Raw genomic sequence first — 21921 nt, forward strand, 5'->3', positions numbered from 1 at the left:
TGTAACATAGTGTCTGTGGTATGTGACTGGCTGTGTGTTCCTGTCCTTAGTGGTGGATCTGGAGGTGAACAGCGGCTCTGCTGCCAGACCCTTCTACATGAGCAGCACCCTGAGACAAATTCTCGACAAGAAGAACAGCAAGAGGAGGAAAGACAAGCGAGAGCGGGGAAGATGAGAAGAGAGGAACGGATACAGGGTGACTGGAGGAGACCGAGGCAGGAGAGGTGATGGAGATTGGGGGGGAAGGCACCGGTGCATGATGTAGAGATGGAAGACAAGACTATTCTAATCCTGGTCCATATTGTACCTGATACCATTATTATTATGCTCTGTGGACATAATATGTGAATTGTCTTATCTTGCCTTACAGTACTTGGATGTACTAACAAACTTATCACCATGAATGCACAATGACAACAGTGCAGTTAGCTTAACTCTGGTCAAATCGTGCATTTAAATGCAACTGCAAGTTCTTGGTTTTACCAATGTACTGTGAAGCACTTACTTGAGGGAACAGCGATGTGTACATTTGTATAATAATATTTTGCACCACATGCTACCTGTCAGCAGGCCTGTGTCACTCTGTATGCAGGAACTCAAACCAGCCACAAGATGGCACTATTTAAGGTGATCATCTTAAAGGTCCAGTACAGCGGTTTTTAATCGCGATATCAAATCATGTCTGAGTAACAATTTAGGTACGTTACTGTGGTTTCAATTAAAGTGGTCAAAGAGACACAAGTAGCTTCTTAGCGAAAGAGCAACTTCTCAAGCAAGAATTATGCTGGGACTGGTCTGAGTCGGGAGGGGGAAACCAGCTTTTATTGGCAGAGAGGTTAGGAACTCTCGTTCTTATTGGTCTATTAGCTCATTTGTCACCTGGTGGTGTCACCAGGCAGGCCAAAACTCCATCCCACCAAAACAGGAAATATAAATGTTGATTGCATTGGGCCTTTTAAGAAACCTCCCAAGAGGTTACACCAAGACAGCTGAGTGAAGGGCTGCTTGGGTGAAATACTGTACATGAAATGTCCGTAGTTACCATGTATAATTATGCTCTTCAAGCTCCTTGGAGCACTAACTTTTATTTTCTCCTATTGAGAAAGCTATTTGCCATACATTGTCCATTGTGCTAATGTCTCGTTGTAGCAACCTTCTAACTTGTCCAATTGTAAGAATGTAATAGCCCTACAATTAGGTGCTTCAGTAAGTGCCAAAGAGCAACGGAAATCAGCAGGAATGCAGCGTCGAGGACCCTTACCTGTATGTATTGGATTCTAGCCACCGTTGGCCATAAATCACAGTGTTACAAATGATGTTTCCCTCTTGTATGCCATTCAAAGTTTTTGGTCTAAGGTCTTCGTCCCATTCCTTCTTTGTGCAGCAGCACTGTGGGGACAGATCATGTGCCATTACTACGTCTGTCCCATAGTGGCATCACTGCCAGTATCAGAGATGGAGCATCCTTTCCTACTGGTACACAGTAGCACATGCCCATACATGCACACGCCAATACCATTTTTGTTATTGAAATTCGACCTGTGTAAGGGCACAACAACTTTATGATCGTGTAAATATGGAAGTAATATACATCCGAGAATAATTTGAATGGATTACTACAGGCGCCTGTGTTTTCTTCTCTCCCTGTTATTGCCATGAAAGAACAGTCCCGCTTTAATGCAACGATGCCAATAAACTATCTATGCCTATGCTATAGTATGTACAGTGCCTTCAGACAATATTCACACCCCTTGACTTCTTCCACAATTTGTTGTGTTACAAAGTGGGATTCAAATGGATTTAATTGTCATTTTTGTCAACGATCTACACTAAATAATCAGTAAGTGAAGGAACATTTTGAGAGAATGCCAAGAATGTGCAAAGCTGTCAAAGGCAACGGGTAGCTACTTTGATGTAAAATATATCTTGTTTTGTTTAACATTTTTTTGTGGTTACTACATGATTCCATATGTGTTATTTCATAGTTTTGACATCTTCACTATTATTCTACAATGTAGAAAATAGTCAAATAAAAGAAACTCTTGCATGAGTAGGTGTGTCCAAACTTTTGACTGGTACTGTAAGTGAATTATTGCAGACAGGATGCATATTTTTTAAATTCTGTACAGGCTTCCTTCTTTTCACTGTCATTTAGGTTAGTATTGTGGAGTAACTACGATTTTCTCCTATCACAGCCATTAAACTCTAACTGGTTTCCACTGGATGTCATAAGGTGAATGCACCAATTTGTAAGTCGCTCTGGATAAGAGCGTCTGCTAAATGACTTAAATGTAAATGTAAATGTAATGTTTTAAAATCACCATTGGCCTCATGGTGAAATTCCTAACGGTTTCCTTCCTCTCCGGCCACTGAGTTTGGAAGGACGCCTGTATCTTTGTAGTGACTGGGTTTATTGATACACCACCCAAAGTGTAATGATTAATTGCACCATGCTAAAAGCGATATTCAATGTCTGTTTTTTGTTTTTTAGTTTGTTTTTACATATCTACCAATAGGTGCCCTTATATGCCTGGCATTGGAAAACCTCCCTGGTCTTTGTGATTGAATCTGTGTTTTGAAATTCACTGCTTGACTGAGGGATCTTCAAGATAATTGAACTTTGGGGTACAGAGATGAGGTAGTCATTAAAGTATATTTTTACTCCTGAACTTTTTAGTTTTGCCATAAGGGGTTGAGTACTTATTGACTCAAGACATTTCAGCTTTTCATTTTTTATGAATTTGTAAACATTTGTCAAAACACAAGTCCACTTTGACATTATGGGGTATTGTGTGTAAGCCAGTCAATTTGACATTCCGGCTGTAACGCAACAAAATGTGGAAAAGGCAAGGGGTGTGAATACGCTCTGAAGGCACTGTACAAATGAATATACCGTCTGTAGAGTCGTATCTTTCTACTCACCTGTTCATTTCATCGCTGTGTGGAAGAACACTACCTTTTGACAAATCGGACAAGGAGATCAATAAGAGGAATCCCTCCCTCTTTGGGTGACTTCTGTGAATTATTTTTGGTTTACCACCGTCAACGAGTAGACGCACGTAAAAGCTCACGGTTATTGTGTGCCTACATTCCCCTCTACCTCTCAAGGACGTCGCGTGGACGGATCACAAATTGCACAGCGACAAGGCGCCAAAAGACTCAGAGAGAGTGCTGTACATGTCTGTGACTGATGCCTACTGTATCTTCCCTCCAAATGGTAGATTCCTAACTTTGTTCAATGATGTTTTTTTATGTAAAGAATTTTGCATATCTAAGCTTTATTTTAAACAACAGTGAGTATGTATGAATGTTTGGACTGTATATAAGCATATTATATAACAAGAATATTTGATTGGGGTTTGCTTTTTTAAATATTTTTTTTATAAATTGATGCTAATCAACCATCGGTGCCTTATTGAGTATATGGAGGGGCCTTCCATGCCATGTATCAATCTCAAAATATGTCCATTACATTTATGACTGAGTCCATCCATTTTCCCCGTTTAGCTCGGCTTCATTGTGGTTGTTGTTGTGAGTCGAAACTGGTCACTATTCTATAAAGTAATTTTGTCAATAGACATTTATTTTCTTAATCACATACAATAAATACATGAAACAACAATAATTTAAAATACTGATGTACAAATAATTCATCGTTTCAGATAAACTTCACAATGGTTTGTCAATGGCAGTCTAGTCCCCCCCCCCCCCCCCCTTAGATAAAAGATCGGCATCAAACTGTGGCACTTTGCAATAAATACACAAAGCTCTGTACACACTACAGTTATCCAACTGATGTATAAAGTATGACACAATGGTTGTGATGCAACTCATATTTGTATTGTACAAAAAATAGTTTGTACGCACAAACGTGTTTACTCAACCATTGTACTTGTGTGTATATTTTTGGAAGTAAAAAAAAACTGCTGTATCAACCGTTGTGACAAATGCATTGAACATCAATTGTACAACTTAAGTGTGTGTATGGGGCCCCTTTCAGACATATAAGGCTTCTAACATGACCCTTACTGACAAGTCACATGAAATGTTACACTTAATTAATTTAAGAAGAAACCTACTAGGCTGAAGATCCCTGGTGGTGTGTGAGGCTCTGGCAAATTGTGTGTGCGTGTGTGTGTGTGTGTGTCTTGCTCAGGCGTGGGTCACAGGAAGGGAGGTCATGGCGTGGGGGGGCAGCAGGGGATGGAACAGCATAGACTGAGGGGAGTGCACTGTGGAGATAGAGGACAAGCATGAGACACTAATAATACATCCATCACTACTTTATAGTGCACTACTCTGGTCTTATAGGGCACATAGAGCTCTGGTCAAAAGTAGGGGCACTATATAGGGAATATGGTGCAAATAGGGACATATCCCATATTGAAAAAAATGTTTTGTCAAAGCCCTAATATCTCTTCTATTAAATCTGTTTCTATCATTTCAAAAAAACAGAACTAAAATCTTGAGTAATTGGGTCAGATACTCGACCCATTCCGAAACGTTAAGCTTGAAATCATTGCTAGAAATACCCCCTCCCACTTGAAGCACCACCATCACCCAATCCTGATAGATCCAAATAACCAGTGGCAGAAAACCAGAGCACCGGAGATACTGTCTCTTTTAAGTCATCGAAACCCACAGTCTCTTGACAGACAACTTTAAATGATACCATTTATGTTCCAGTCTGTCCAGAAGAGATTACTGCTCCTATAACTCTATTTGACTGCTAAACACACTGCAGCCCAGATATATACTCATATGTCTTTCTATATGGCTCTGGTGCAGCCTATTGTATATCCCAAATGGCACCCTATTCACTTTATAGTGCACTACATTTGACCAGGGCTGATAGGGCCAAAAAGTAGTGCATTATAAAGGGACTCGGGTGCCATTTGGGGTGCAAGCTATCTCGCGGGCTATCTCTCAGCTTACCATCGATGTAGGAGTGCAGCGCGGTGAGCATGGAGCCCTCTGGGGTGCCGTAGGCTGTGTACTGCAGCTCTTCTGGGGCCGGGGTGGGCTGGGAGTGGCGACCGGGCTGCAGGGAGGACAGGGGGGTGGCTGAGGAGTGGTTGGGGCTCACATGCTTCTTATGGCGCGCTCTGCAGTTCTGGAACCAAACCTGGATTGGATATAAGATGTGTCATGTTTTAGTACTGGCATTCAATAGTGACACACTTAATTAACCCTCATACTTACTACCTACCGAATGGGGGTCATTTTAGGGTGGTTTGTTTAATTACTCAAATTTTTCATGACTGTCAATCAACTTGTTCTTAATAAATCCATATAATTGTTTAGCGTTTCTGTATCAATATGGACTTTTGGGGTAATTTTGACCCCAGCCAAAAGGACCAAATTCTGCCTTTACACTCTTAGGGAAAAAAGTAGAACCATACAGGGTTCTTCGGTTTGTCTCCATAGGGGAACACGTTTTGGTGCTGGGTAGAATCCTTTGCAGAGGGTTCTAAAACCCTATATGTAGGGTTCTTCAAATAACCCCCTTTATATGGTTCTACCTAGAACACTCTAAGAAGGGTTCTAACAAGAACCGATTTATCTTTGGAGAGTTCTTCCTAGAACCCTCTATAAACGGTTCCACCAGCCTTATTAGCCTTTAAAATTGTATTATTTATGACAATACATTACATACTGTACTGTATGTCATAAGGCCTTTCTTTGAGGGCCTAGTTATACCCTAACGCAGAGGTGTTAGGAATCCCCTGGTTGACAGGCCACATCGGGCCTGCAAGTCACATTGTGCTGGCTTTCAAAGTGATGTGTAATTCCTATTGGAATCCAGCCAGAGTTAGGGTATCCAACAAGTGGAATTTGTAAGTCGCTCTGGATAAGAGCGTCTGCTAAATGACTTAAATGTAAATGTAAATGTTAATCACCCACAACCTGCAGTCAGAATGACTGCCAAGGTAGGGAAGATTAGATAATTGAGGTAGTCTCAGTATTCAAACTGTAACAACAAACTCAGTAACTGGTGCAATAACTCCAATTACTAACATATTGGATTAGTTTAGAAAACGGTATGTTATTGATCTAATATATAATAATAATAATATATGCCATTTAGCAGACGCTTTTATCCAAAGCGACTTACAGTCATGTGTGCATACATTCTACGTATGGGTGGTCCCGGGGATCTTTGTGTAGCATTAAATTAATCAGCCAATCAATGTGCATGGAAAAACACAGCTATTACTTAAGCAATAAGGCTAAGAGCTGTTCTTATGTACGACGCAACACGGAGTGCTAGGACACAGCACTTAGCCGTGGTATATTGGCCATATATCACAAATCCATGACGTGCCTTATTGCTATTATAAACTGGTTACCAATATAATTAGAGCAGTAAAAATAAAACTGTTGTCATACCGATGTTATACGATCTGATAAACCCCAGCTTTCAGCCAATCAGCATGCAGGGCTTGAACCACCCAGTTTACAAAGTAAAAGAAAATCTCCCTGCAATAGAGCATGGTGGGAAATATAATTCATGGTTCTATGTGAAACCCTTCTTCCCTTTCAAACCTACCCTAACCACCGCGTTTAACCATGGGAAAGAGGTCTGGGAATATGGATGAATATAAAAAGTGTAGTTATTCCCTCCGGAAGGCAATCAAACAAGAGAAAAGCCGGTATAGGGACAAAATGAAGTTGCAATTCAACGGCTTAGACACGAGACGTATGTGGCAGTGTATGTCTACAGGAAATCACAGACTACAAAAATAAAACCAGCCACGTCACAGACACCGACGTCACGCTTCCAGACAAAATCAACACCTTCTTTGCCCACTTTGAGGACAATACAGTGCCACCGTCGCGGCCTGCTAACAAGAACTGTGCCTCCCCCTCCCTCCGTGGCCAACGTGAGTAAAACATTTAAATGTGTTAACCCTCGCAGGGCTGCTGGCCCAGACGGCCTCCCTAGCCGCGTCCACAGAGCATGCACAGACCAGCTGGCTGGTGTGTTTACGGACATATTCAATCGCTCCCTATCCCAGTCTGCTGTCCCCACATGCTTCAAGATGGCAACCATTGTTCCTGTACCCAAGAAGGCAAAGATAACTGAATTAAATGACTACTGCCCCGTAGCACTCACTTCTGTCATCATGAAGTGCTTTGAGAGACTAGTCAAGGATCATATCACCTCCACCTGACCGGCCACCCTAGACCCACTTTAGTTTGCATACTGCCCAACTGGTCCACAGACGATGCAATCGCCATCACACTGCACACTGCCCTATCCCATCTGGACAAATGGAATACCTATGTAAGAATGCTGTTCATTGACTACAGCTCAGCATTCAACACCATAGTACCCTATAAGCTCATTATCAAGCTGGAGGCCCGGGACCTCAACCCCACCCTGTGCAATTGGGTCCTGGACTTTCTGATGGGCCGCCCCCAGGTGGTGAAAGTAGGAAACAACATCTCCACCTCGCTGACCCTCAACACTGGGGCCTCACGTGGGTGTGTGCTCAGCCTCCTCCTGGACTCCCTGTTCACCCACGACTGCGTGACCACGCACGTCTCCAACTCAATCATCAAGTTTGCAGACGACACAACAGTAGTGGTGGACTTGATTACCAACAATGACGAGACAGCCTACAGTGAGGAGGAGAGGGCACTCGGAGTGTAGTGTCAGGAAAATAACCTCACACTCAACGTCAACAAAACTAAGGAGATGATTGTGGACTTCAGGAAACAGCAGAGGGAACTCCCCCCTATCCACATCGATGGAACAGTAGTGGAGAGGGTAGCTAGTTTTAAGTTCCTCGGCATACACATCACAGACAAACTGAATTGGTCCACTCACACTGACAGCATCGTGAAGAAGGTGCAGCAGCGCCTATTCAACCTCAGGAGGCTGAAGAAATTCGGCTTGTCACCAAAAGCACTCACAAACTTCTACAGATGCACAATCGAGAGCATCCTGGCGGGCTGTATCACCGCCTGGTACGGCAACTGCTCCGCCCTCAACCGTAAGGCTCTCCAGAGGGTAGTGAGGACTGCACAACGCATCACCGGGGGCAAACTACCTGCCCTCCAGGACACCTACACCACCCGTTGTTACAGAAAGGCCATAAAGATCATCAAGGACATCAACCACCCGAACCACTGCCTGTTCACCCCGCTTGCATCCAGAAGGCAGGCCAGTACAGGTGCATCAAAGCTGGGACCGAGAGACTGAAAAACGAGCTTCTATCTCAAGGCCATCAGACTGTTAAACAGCCACACTAACATTGAGTGGCTGCTGCCAACACACTGTCATTGACACTGACCCAACTCCAGCCATTTTAATAATGGGAATTGATGGGAAATGATGTAAATATATCAAAACAATGCTACCTTATATAATGTTACGTCATTTAGCAGACGCTCTTATCCAGGTCAAATTGGTGCATTCACCTTATGACATCCAGTGGAACAACCACTTTACAATAGTGCATCTAAATATTTTAAGGGACCGGGGTGAGAGACTTTAAAAAGAGGTGGGGTTTCTTCTCCGGAAGGTCTCAAGGGAGTTTGTTCCATCAGACAGTTTTGACTTGAAACAGCCACCAGGCCAGAGGTAACATTGAGTGGCTGATCAGAGCCTGGAACACACTGTCATCCGTGACACCATGGTCTTGTAGCCAACTCCAGCCATTTTAATAATGGGAATGAGTGAATGGCACAGGCAAATGATAATCCAGTAAAGTGCCTGGATTATCACTAGCCACTTTAAATGTTGTAATGAACCTACAGGAACGGGCCACCGCCTTATATAATTTGTTGTCCAGGATCACGCCACATTATTCATCTCATATGCATATGTATATACTGTACTCTACATCATCGACTGCATCCTTATGTAATACATGTATCACTAGCCACTTTAACTATGCCACTTTGTTTACTTTGTCTACACACTCACCTCATATGTATATACTGTACTCGATACCATCTACTGTATGCTGCTCTGTACCATCACTCATTCATATATCCTTATGTACATATTCCTTATCCCCTTACACTGTGTATAAGACAGTAGTTTTGGAATTGTTAGTTAGATTACTTGTTGGTTATCACTGCATTGTCGGAACTAGAAGCACAAGCATTTCGCTACACTCGCATTAACATCTGCTAACCATGTGTATGTGACAAATAACATTTGATTTGATTTGATTTGGTCACTTTAACAAATTGATCACTAGTCACTTCAAACAATGCAACTGTTTAATAATGTTTACATATCTTACACTACTCATATAATATGTATACACAGTGGGGCAAAAAAGTATTTAGTCAGCCACCAATTGTGCAAGTTCTCCCACTTAAAAAGATGAGAGGCCTGTAATTTTCATCATACGTACACTTCAACTATGACAGACAAAACTAGAAAAAAAATCCAGAAAATCACATTGTAGGATTTTTAATGAATATATTTGCAAATTATGGTGGAAAACAAGTATTTGGTCACCTACAAACAAGCAAGATTTCTGGCTCTCACAGACCTGTAACTTCTTCTTTAAGAGGCTCCTCTGTCCTCCACTCGTTACCTGTATTATTAGCACCTGTTTGAACTTGTTATCAGTATAAAAGACACCTGTCCACAACCTCAAACAGTCACACTCCAAACTCCACTATGGCCAAGACCAAAGAGCTGTCAAAGGACACCAGAAACAAAATTGTAGACCTGCACCAGGCTGGGAAGACTGAATCTGCAATAGGTCAGCAGCTTGGTTTGAAGAAATCAACTGTGGGAGCAATTATTAGCAAATGGAAGACATACAAGACCACTGATAATCTCTTTCGATCTGGGGCTCCACGCAAGATCTCACCCCGTGGGGTCAAAATGATCACAAGAACGGTGAGCAAAAATCCCAGAACCACACGGGGGGACCTAATGAATGACCTGCAGAGAGCTGGGACCAAAGTAACAAAGCCTACCATCAGTAACACACTACGCCGCCAGGGACTCAAATCCTGCAGTACCCTGCTTAAGCCAGTTCAGGCCCGTCTGAAGTTTGCTAGAGAGCATTTGGATGATCCAGAAGAAGATTGGGAGAATGTCATATGGTCAGATGAAACCAAAATATAACTTTTTGGTAAAAACACAACTCGTCGTGTTTGTAGGACAAATAATGCTGAGTTGCATCCAAAGAACACCATACCTACTGTGAAGCATGGGGGTGAAACATCATGCTTTGGGGCTGTTTTTCTGCCAAGGGACCAGGACGACTGACCCGTGTAAAGGAAAGAATGAATGGGGCCATGTATCGTGAGATTTTGAGTTAAAACCTCCTTCCATCAGCAAGGGCATTGAAGATGAAACGTGGCTGGGTCTTTCAGCATGACGATGATCCCAAACACACCGCCCGGTTAACGAAGGAGTGGCTTCGTAAGAAGCATTTCAAGATCCTGGAGTGGCCTAGCCAGTCTCCAGATCTCAACCCCATAGAAAATCTTTGGAGGGAGTTGAAAGTCTGTGTTGCCCAGCAACAGCCCCAAAACATCACTGCTCTAGAGGAGATCTGCATGGAGGAATGGGCCAAAATACCAGCAACAGTTTGTGAAGACTTACAGAAAAAGTCATTACCAACAAAGGGTATATAACAAAGTATTGAGATAAACTTTTGTTATTGACCAAATACTTATTTTCCACCATAATTTGCAAATAAATTCATAAAAAATCCTACAATGTGATTTTCTGGATTTCTTTTCTCATTTTGTCTGTCATAGTTGAAGTGTACCTATCATGAAAATTACAGGCCTCTCTCGTCTTTTTAAGTGGGAGAACTTGCACAATTGGTGGCTGACTGTATTGTATTTTATACCATCTATTGCACCTTGCCTATGCCGCTCAGTCATCGCTCATCCATATATTTTTTGTACATATTCTCATTCACAGGTAGTTGTTGGGGAATTGTTAGATAACTTGTTAGATATTACTGCACTGTCGGATCCAGAAGCATAAGCATTTCGCCACACTCGCATTAACATCTGCATGTGACCAATAACATTTGATTTGATTTGAAATACTCCTCCTTGCCTTCCAAAGAATCATCAAATACCCTTTTTTTCTTCTTCCAAAAACAGTTTTTAATATTTTAAAGGTTCCTGGTAGTACCTTGTGCCTTACAAAGAACCCTTGACTTCCAAAAAGGGTTCTTCTTTTTCAAAAATGTTATTGGTAGAAACCTATCCCTCCACAAAGAACCCTTATGGGAATTATTTTTTCAAAGAGTGTAGTCATTTGATAAATCGGACCTTTATGTGAATCTAGGTTACTCTGGAGATTAAATATCAAGTTATCCATACCACCAGAGAGTGGATGGGGGACCTGTATCAGTGAATTTGACCAGATAGACCGATCATCTGCCGAGATATAGCACACCATGTACTCTTGTCTGACATTGTACTTTTCTATACCACGTTTCGTACGACTGTGTACAAAAGAAAAAGTAACTTTTTTTTTGCAATAAAAATCTGCCAACGGTATTCAACATCTGTCAATGGTATAAATATTTGATAGAACTGCACTACAGAGCTCAGAAACACTCTGAATCTACAGAGAGCTCTATTGGTGTGTTTTCTTTGAAAAGTAGTTATTCTAGGCCACATTTTTTAAAGTATTTTTTTTAAATCCAGGTTTCTTTGGAGACATAACATTCAGTTATACATGCGGTATAGTCAGTGGGTGGAGGGGGCCCTGTATCAGTGATTTTGTCCAGATAGACAGATCACCTGCAGATATGGAGCACCTTATGTACTTTCCTAAAGTTATACCAAGTTATAACTATGTGTGACACTGTACAAAATCACCTTACATATATGCTTAGTTGCAGTCAAAACAGCTCATAAAAGTATTTCAGTGGTATGAATACTTGGTAGAACTGTAACACAGAAACCAGCAACCCTCTAAATGTATACAGTGCATTCGGAAAGTATTCAGACCCCTTGACTTTTTCCACATTTTGTTACGTTACGGTTTTATTCTAAAATGTGTTAAATACAAATTAAAATCCTCATCAATCTACACACAATACCCCATAATGACAAAGAAAAAACTTTTTTAGAAATGTTAGAAAATGTATTACAATTAAAAAACAGAAATACCTTGTTTACATAAGTTTTCAGACCCTTTGCTATGAGACTCGAAATTAAGCTCAGGTGCATCCTGTTTCCATTGATCGTCCTTGAGATGTTTCTACAACTTGATTGGAGTCCACCTGTGGTATATTCAATTGATTGGACATGATTTAGAAAAGCACACGCCTGTTTATATAAGGTCCTGCAGTTGACAGCGCACGTCAGCGCAAAAACCAAGCCATGAGGTCGAAGGAATTGTCCATAGACCTCAGAGACAGGATAGTGTCAAGGAACAGATCTGGGGAAGGGTACGAAAACGGTTCTTCAGCATTGAAGGTCCCCAAGAACACAAGAAGTTGAAGGTCCCCAAGACGTTTGGAACCACCAAGACTCTTCCTACAGCTGGCTAACCAGCCAAACTGAGCAATTGAGGGAGAAGGGCCTTGGAAGCATTGAAGGTCCCCAAGAAGTTTGGAACCACCAAGACTCTTCCTACAGCTGGCCAACCAGCCAAACTGAGCAATTGAGGGAGAAGGGCCTTGGTCAGTCGAGGTGACCAATAACCCAATGGTCATTCTGACAGAGCTCCAGAGTTCCTCTGTGGAGATGGGAGAACCGTCAAGAAGGACAACCATCTCAGCAGCACTCCACCAATCAGACCTTTATGGTAGAGTCACAAATGCATGCCACTCCTCAGTAAAGGCACATGACAGCCCGCTTGGAGTTTGCCAAAAGGCACCTAAAGGACTCTCAGACCATGAGGAACCAGATTATCTGGTCTGATAGATACAGGATTGAACTCTTTGGCCTGAATGCCAAGCATCACGTCTGGAGGAAACCCGGCACCATCCCTACGGTGAAGCATGGAGGTGGCAGCATTAATTTAAATTTAAAAAATTTAAAATAATTTAAATTTAATATGCCATTTAGCAGACGCTTTTATCCAAAGCGACTTACAGTCATGTGTGCATACATTCTACGTATGGGTGGTCCCGGGAATCGAACCCACTACCCTGGCATTACAAGCGCCATGCTCTACCAACTGAGCTACAGAAGGACCACCATCATGCTGCGGAGATGTTTTTCAGAGTTAGGGACTGGGACACCAGTTGTGATTGAGGGAAAGATGAACGGAGCAAAGTACAGAGAGATTCTTGATGAAAACCTTTTCCAGAGCGCTCAGGACCTCAGACTGGGTCGAAGGTTCACCTTTCAACAGGACAACGACCCTAAGCACACAGCCAAGATAACGCAAGAGTGGCTTTGTGACAAGTCTCTGAATGTCATTGAGTGGCCCAGCCAGAGCCCAAAATTGAACCCGATCGAACATCTATGGAGAGACCTGAAAATAGCTGTGCAGCGACACTCCACATCCAACCTGACAGAGCTTGAGAGGATCTGCAGAGAAAAATGTGAGAAACTACCCAAATACAGGTGTGCCAAGCTTGTAGCGTCATCTCCAAGAAGACTCGAGGCTGTAATCGCTGTCAAAGGTTCTTCAACAAAGTACTGAGTAAAGGGTCTGAATACTTTCGTAAATGTGTTATTTCAGTTTTTGAAATTTTTAATACATTTGCAAACATTTCTAAACCTGATTTTGCTTTCTCATTATGGGGAATTGTGTATAGATTGATGAGGGGGGAAATTATTTCATCAATTTTAGAATAAGGCTAAAATGTAACAAAATGTGGGAAAAGTCAAGGGGTCTGAATACTTTCCGAATGCACTGTACATAGTGCTGTACTGGTGTTTACTCTCTGGAAAAAAAGTTATTATTTGGGAAATGTTATATAAATACCAGACTTCCTATAATATTGTCCAATATTCTATATGTATAACTTGTTATGGTATTTGGGTTGCTGTAACATTTGGTTTGAAGTGACTTGGGCATGCTTTTTGAAGCATCCTGCCATAGGTACTATGCCATAGGTACTACTGCTGGCTGTGGAGTAAGTACTTAAAGAAAACTATGCCATATTCATGGTCATTGTCTCTCAGGATCAATGTATGAATAAATGTTTGTCAATAAAATGAAGTTTATTTCGAATTTTGGGGTTGTTTTTACCACATAAATATGACGTAATTAGTATTTACTTAAAAATTCTAAAAACGAAATGATACTATAATGAACTAATGCTAAATCTGATTTTTTTTGTACTGACAGTGCCTTCGGGAAGTATTCACACCCCTTGACTTTTTCCACATTTTGTTGTGTTACAGCCTGAATTTAACATGGATCAAATTGAGATGTGTTGTTACTGGCCTACACAGAATACCCCATAGTGTCAAAGTCGAATTATGTTTTTCAAAATTTGTACAAATTACAAAAAAATGAAAAGCTAAAAAGTCAATAAGTATTCAAACCCTTTGTTATGGCAAGCCTAATATGTTCAGGAGTAAAGATTTGCCTAACGTTTCACATAATAAATTGGACTCACTCTGTATGCAAGAATAGTGTTTAACATACTTTTTTCTAATGACTACCTCATCTCTGTACCCCACACATACGATTATCTTTAAGGTCCATCAGTCGAGCAGTGAATTTCAAACACAGATTCAATCACATAGACCAGGGAGGTTTTCCAATGCATCGCAGAAGGGAACCTATTGGTAGATATATAAACATTTTAAAAAGCAGACACTGAATATCCCTTTGAGCATGTTAAAGTTATTCATTCCACTTTGGATGGTGTATCAATATACCCAGTCACTACAAAGATACAGGTATCTTTCCTAACTCAGTTGTCAGAGAGGAAGGAAACCACTCAGGGATTTCACCATGAGGCCAATGGTGACTTTAAGACAGTTACAGAGTCTTTCAGGATAAAAAAGAAATGGAATGGAGCTAAGGACAGGCAAAATCCTAGAGGAAAACCTGGTTCAGTCTGCTTTCCACCAGACACCTTTCAACAGGACAATAACCTAAAAAAACAGGCCAAATCTACACTGGAGTTACTTACCAAAATGACAGTGAATGTTCCTAAGTGGCCGAGTTACAGTTTTGAGTTACAGTTTTGACTTAAATCGTCTTGAAAATATATGTCAAGATCTGAAAATCGTTATCTAGCAATGATCATCAACAACCAATTTGACAGAGCTTGAAGAATTTTGAACAGAATAAAGGGCAAATGTTCCAGAATTCAGGGGTGGAAAGCTCTTAGAAGCTCTTACCCAGAAAGACTCACAGCTGTAATCGGTGCCAAAGGTGATTCTTACATGTATTGACTCAGGGGGTTGAATACTTATCTAATCAATATATATTAGTGTTTTATGTTTCATGAAATGTTTAGATGTTAGAATTTTTCATCCACTTTGACATTAGAGAGTAGGCACTGTATGTGGATTGTATATATGACATTAGAAAGTATTTTGTGTAAGTTCAGTATTTTGTGTAAGTATATATATATAATATTTCCAAAGTACAATCCACATACAGTGCCTTCAGAAAGTATTCACACCCCTTTACTTTTTCAACATTTTGTAGTGTTACAAAGTGGGATTACTTATTTAATTGTCATTTTTTTGTCAAAGATCTACTCAAAATACTCTCTAATGTCAAAGTGGTAGAATATATATATAATATATATATATTTCCAAAGTATAATCCACATACAGTGCCTTCAGCAGGTATTCACACCCCTTTACTTTTTCAACATTGTGTTGTGTGGGATTAAAATGTATTTAATTGTAATGTTTTGCCTTTTAAAATTATAAACTTGGATTAGCTAACACAACACGCCATTGGAACACAGGAGTGATGGTTGCTGGTAATGGGTCTCTGTACGCCTATGTAGATATTCCATTAAAAATCAGCTGTTTCCAGCTACAATAGTCATTTACAACATGAACAATGTCTACACTGTATTTCTGATCAATTTGATGTTATTTTAATTGACAAAATATGAGCTTTTCTTTTTAAAAACACAAGGACATTTCTAAGTGACCCCAAACTTTTGAACTGTAGTGTATATATTATATATTATTTTTTTGTTTTAACAAAATATGCTAATTAACTGTACTTTTACTAAACAGTCTGTTTTCATGATTTTTTTTTTATTGCTGATTTTTACATGTCTAATGGTGTTTCTTATTGGGTCAAAATGACCCCAGTTGGTAATCCATTTATGTAAAATATGTTGGTAGTATGAGGATTAAAGGGGAAATCTGAAATTCAAACAACAACAAAGCTGTCACCCCACCACGTGTTTTGGTAAACAGATGTACCAATCCCAGAATGCTGTTTTTGAGGAAATTTCGGGAAACCCAGAAGGGTGTTTTTCAACGTAACAAATCCTCAAAAATATTACGAATGAACTGCAGAAATTCAGTCATATCCTATGCTGATTAAGGCGTGCGTTGATTAGAACTGTGTATGAATATCTAACCTGTATGACTCTCCTACTCAGGCCTGTCTGCTCTGCCAGCTTCTGCAGGGTCTGGGCATCTGGGTTGTTGTCCTGGGCAAACTGGGCCTGCATCACCTGGAGGGGTCATAAGGTCTAAAGAGGTCAATCACATGTGGTCATCCATTGTTCCTCACTTAGCCTGAACCCATTGACTGGGAACAGTCAGACACTATTGACAATTAATGCTTGCCAAGCAGAATTTATGCTCCCATTAAGATTTGAAATCTCAATAGAACAAACCTGTGGCATTAATCCATATTGAACCAAAATTCAATATCCAGCTATCTCACAATGCTATGTAATATATATTGTGGCTATGTTTGGGAGAGATTGACAGTACGGTGATACTCACCTGTAATTGGTCAGCGGTGAAGCTGGTGCGCGCTCTTTTCGACGGCTTGGGCTGATTCACTTCCTGTTCTGTTGGCATCGCCCCCTCTAGGTTCACACCACTTCCTGATTAGAGATGATGGATCATAAGGTGAATGCACCAATTTGTAAGTCGCTCTGGATAAGAGCGTCTGCTAAATGACTTAAATGTAAATGTCTTCTTAATTAATGAGCTCATAATCATGACTACTCGACATGGCAAGCATAAGACAATAATATTAAAGCTTATCTTGTTTATTGACATCTATACACCAAATGGCTTCTTATCTGAGAAATGGGAAGTTACTTTTGTTCCCTATCAGAGACAATAGGCAGTTTTTATTTTATTTGAAATCAATTGACAATCTAATTTAGGCTGTTTTATTATAAATGTCAAGGGGCTTTATCTTTTGGTTGATGTATTTTACAGTATAGTAAAGGTATACATATATATGATCAATTTGACCAGAAATCATAAGGTGAATGCACCAATTTGTAAGTCGCTCTGGATAAGAGCGTCTGCTAAATGACTTAAATGTAAATGTAAATGTAAAATTATGAATCAAAGACAATGCATTAATCGTATTATTATTTCCTCAGTGTTTTCCAGAAAGTAAGAAAGTAAGAAACACTTAGTACTAACAATTTTGTTAGTACTACTTATTTAGACTCCACCTGACCTATGTTGATAATAAATAAACATTAGTAAATGTTTGAATTGACAAAGATTGCTGCTTTTCATAATGGTTATTCGATTTAATTTCCATCATAATTCAGGTCGCTATACCCGCATAAGTTGTTCTAATATTTGTATTACTCTGCTGCAGAATGCTCACCTTTCTCCACGGCGCGTTTCAGGTTGTCCAGCATACAGTCGTAGTGGACGCGACACAGCACCTTCTCCTCCACCAGGGCAAACTCTTCCCCCGTGGACAGCTGCCTCTTACAGGAGAAACAGGCGAAACACGCCAGGTGGTACACGTTGCCCTTCGCCCGGCGGACCCAGTCTGTAGAGTGGATATTTCGACCGCAGCACGCGCACCATGTTCCATATCTTCTGTAATAAATAGCCTACAGGTTTTAATAGTCAGACAAATACTCGCCATTTCGGTTAGATTGTGTTTTAGTCGTGGAATTAAATGCTAAATCAAATAAAAAGACATCATAAATAGCATATTGACTTATTGACCCCCCCCCCCCCCGCTGTAACTATTCCCAAGGTCGTTGCTGTAAATGAGAATGTGTTCTCAGTCAATTTACATGGAAAATTAAGGGTAAAATATATATTTTTTAAATGTAGCCGCAACATGCTATCCAATCTTGTAAATAATATGCTACAAATAAGTTATGATAATATGTTTCTTTATTGATGTATTATTTATGCCAAATACGATTATGTGAACACGCATAGAAATGCCTTACATTTCAAAACAAACAAAAAACTCGATTGTATCTTTTATGTATTTAAGAACAATTTCAAATACCTAAAGTAGTCCAATTTGCAAAAGACCTCTTTTTCTTTGATGTAACAACTTGTATGACTGCCAAGCGATGTTTGGCACACGCTACAGGAGAGACAACGCACATGCCAGCACAAGTCGTTAACCTATGAAAAAAAAAACATACAGTAATGAAATAACAAGAATATTCTTACGTTATTTAGTAGTAGGCTAATGCTAATAGAAAAAAGTGACTATTGTTGTACAGTAAGTCGACTAAAATCAATACGAAAAGGTACAAGCTATGCACGAAAAATGACCACCCCAAGAAAATGTGAAACGTTGCAACAAGATGCAATCACAAATGTTACCTTCAGCAAGTATTTATCCAAAATGTCCTCACTGCAACTTGCACAAACAGTTCTACCCAACAGAGGTGCAGACACCATCGCCTGGAGCGACGGGGAGGATGAGCCGAGGGAGCAGGAATCGTCACCCAAAACTTCCACCGGTGTGCCCTGAATAGAACAACATACCGCGGTTAAGACGCAGGTTCTGCGGAATATTACTTTATACACCTGCTAACAAAATCGTTGGCGCAAATTACGCATTGGTGCCAGTTACTAATGCGGGAATTAGACGTCTCAGGTTATCCGGTTCATTCCAATTATTATTATTATTTGCTAAATGACTTTTTTAAAACATTATTTTGACAGGCTCATGCGATTGAAACAAAACAAACAAACATCTCTACCTTTATAACTTAAAAAATAATCGCATGTGAGTAGCCTAGTGCATGGTGAATTTGTAAGCAAAACATATGTTTTAGTTTGCAAATTATTAATCAGATCAAATTAGGAAATTTTACCATTCGAATTTCTCTCCTGCCCTCTCTCCACCTACTGATAACCTCTACGTCGCCTTTGCAATCTTCACACATGACTACAAGCTATAGGAACAGGGGATTTTGGTCTGTCACACTCAGCGACTTTTAAAAAAAACTCCCCAAGCTACATCCCATAACTATCATCCTCTTCACCTTTTAACATGACAACCCCAGCGATTATCAAAATTACATTTAAAAAGGGAAGGATAGCCATTACTTTAAAAAAAACAGGCGACACTTGAGGTAATAGTTATCAAATGTGCATTATGCTCTTGAGATTTGCATTTGGGGATTTTGAACTGCTTAGCACATCGCTTGACTCCCCAACGTATCAATTTCGCATGTCAATCAAAACCAGCGCGAGGTAGACAGGGAAAGGGAATTGATTTATTTAATAACACCAATTAATTTTGACACAAACGTTTGCCTGGGACAACCTAAAGGTGAAGAGGTCTCATTAACTACTTGAGTCGTCTTAATTGCTGAATATTTAGGAAGTGAAAACACTGAACCTGCCGCTATATAAGACGGACAATATAATGTTGACAGGTATAATTGCCAAAGTAATTTCAAGCAATTCTATTTCAACCCCTTTTGTTATCATTTTGCGCACTTTTTTGTTTACAATACACCTATAGCTATATCTTTGCAGGCTGCGGTGAAAGGATGGCCCAATTCTTGTTCCGATGAAAGCAGAATCTGTGACGCATCCTTTTCTTTTTTAAGTAGGTTAGTCCTAGGCTAGAAAAACAGAACTTACCCCATCGATGGAAACGTTTTCATTATCGTCAACAACATTGCAACATTCTAATTTCTGTTCACTTTTCCAGTGCATTTAAAATGTAATTATCGGTAGTGCGCTAAAACAACCCAACAGCAACTTCCTGGCAGTTTCAAATGTCAATATCCCTTTCAAGAGTTGTTAAATTTGTGGTAAGATTATTCCTTTTGTCTCCTTCGACTCCGCGAATAGCCTACTTATAGATTTAGCCTATATCAACCCAGGAGGTTTTGTTTTCTTGAGGGAGGGACATAATTCATATTTCCGTCTGCTTTGGCCGCGCCTACTGTCAAATATTCACTATCGTTAAAAAAAAATATAGGCCTACTGTATAAGCCTAGGAGGAGGAAAATGCCATTCAATGGCATATAATTAACCCCAATGGAGTATTCTAATTGGTGCCATTGTTTTTGAGTATTTGATAGCCTATGTAAAGGCATGTAAGTGTATGCCCAAGTGTTTATTTCAAATTAAATCACTTTCGATTCAAATTCGTTTTTATGAAACAGCACATAACATTTTGAGCACAAACAATGAAACGACAGGCTAGGCAGTGTGCGTATTTATAGCATGGGCATTTGACAATACAACATTTATTTAAATTAATTGGTAATGAAAGGCTGGTTGTATAGTATCTGAATATGATCATTAGACTACCTCATTTATTTGAATAAAAAGATGCAACAAAATGTCACTTAGTTCCAGCCTGTATCTCGTGTTTCATAACAAATGCTTTATGACAAAATCTCACAAGATATTGAAATAGTAATTCTACACGAAGCTTGCTAGAGTGTTGAGTGATGTTTCATAGTCAATGCTCGTTGTACTATCAAATTCAACATATACAATCAGATTGTGAAGAATTGTCATCTCAATTTGCCCTCAAGTTCTTTTCAGCTCAACCTCTCTCAACCTCTATATTTTTATTTTGTCGTGATGAAGGGGAGTTATAGCCTGTCTGTTGTGCCATCATGCCACTCCTTGCCATTCCAGGACAAGGAGTTGACAGGATAGCACATGTCCGGTACTAGGAAGTTTTACCTAATTGTCATATACTGTTTTACCTTCAGTGAAATTCATTTGTCCTCTTATGTCGCTTTTATGACACACCCAAGGCTGGAAACATGCTGAAATCGGTTAGAATGTCATGTTTTTTTTCAGGGTGTTATTTTCCTTTCCTTTTATTGATCGTAGGTATTTCTTTTCATCGTAAAACGATTATTCATTCATTGATTAAATTAACGATTAGGCGGTTCACTTTATTGTTTTTTTATGTCGGCGAGTCCCTTAGGTTTTGATAATAAACCACATGCAAACTAAAAATCTCCATTGCACTTGAATTGAATTGACTGTCTCCATAGTCCATTGAGCCAGCTCACATGCTCTCAAAATGCAAACTCCTTCAGATGAGGACAGTGTTTCTGCATGACTGAGAGGTGGCTATTGGAAAACATGTTTTGTGACTATTACCATCCTTCCTAAATCAGCATGCAAATCATCAACATATCCACCTCAACTCATCTTATGATATGATGCTATTCATTAAATTTTACTATCATACAAGACTCACTACCATTTTTTCTTTCACCTCAAATTGAGCATTTGTCAGTGATGCTGATAACAATACATGTGAGATGAGGGGAAGGGGTGAATTCTGTAAATATCTGCCTTGCAAGCAGATACACACATGCAGTGTTTTGCATTCTCTCTCTCTCTCTCTCTCTCTCTCTCTCTCTCTCTCTCTCTCTCTCTCTCTCTCTCTCTCTCTCTCTCTCTCTCTCTCTCTCTCTCTCTCTCTCTCTCTCTCTCTCTCTCTCTCTCTCTCTCTCTCTCTCTCTCTCTCCCCCACACACACACACACACACACACACACACACACACACACACACACACACACACACACACACACACACACACACACACACACACACACACACACACACACAC

General features: G+C 40.1%; 2 protein-coding genes across 3 annotated transcripts in view; one reads left to right on the forward strand and one right to left on the reverse strand.

The window, feature by feature from the left end:
- slc44a5b (solute carrier family 44 member 5b) overlaps window positions 1-2232 on the forward strand; it is a 49715-nt gene extending 47483 nt beyond the window's left edge. For both annotated transcript variants that reach the window (XM_046301579.1, XM_046301581.1), the window contains one exon: window positions 51-2232. In XM_046301579.1, coding sequence (XP_046157535.1) covers window positions 51-175 — 125 coding nt within the window. In that variant the 3' untranslated portion in view covers window positions 176-2232. The remainder of the gene's footprint in view (window positions 1-50) is intronic.
- A 1326-nt stretch (window positions 2233-3558) lies between these two features.
- On the reverse strand, window positions 3559-20207 carry LOC123996690 (LIM/homeobox protein Lhx8). Its single transcript, XM_046300291.1, has 8 exons — window positions 19954-20207; window positions 18679-18825; window positions 18353-18474; window positions 17705-17925; window positions 16852-16955; window positions 16479-16574; window positions 4936-5125; window positions 3559-4232 (listed from the first exon to the last, which is right to left on the reverse strand). Exons 1-8 carry the CDS (start codon window positions 20026-20028, stop codon window positions 4153-4155), a joined length of 1035 nt encoding a protein of 344 aa, XP_046156247.1. The 5' UTR covers window positions 20029-20207; the 3' UTR covers window positions 3559-4152.
- Between the last annotated feature and the right edge of the window lie 1714 nt (window positions 20208-21921).

Source organism: Oncorhynchus gorbuscha, linkage group LG15 (genome assembly GCF_021184085.1).
Source record: "Oncorhynchus gorbuscha isolate QuinsamMale2020 ecotype Even-year linkage group LG15, OgorEven_v1.0, whole genome shotgun sequence".
Taxonomy (NCBI): Eukaryota; Metazoa; Chordata; class Actinopteri; order Salmoniformes; family Salmonidae; genus Oncorhynchus; species Oncorhynchus gorbuscha.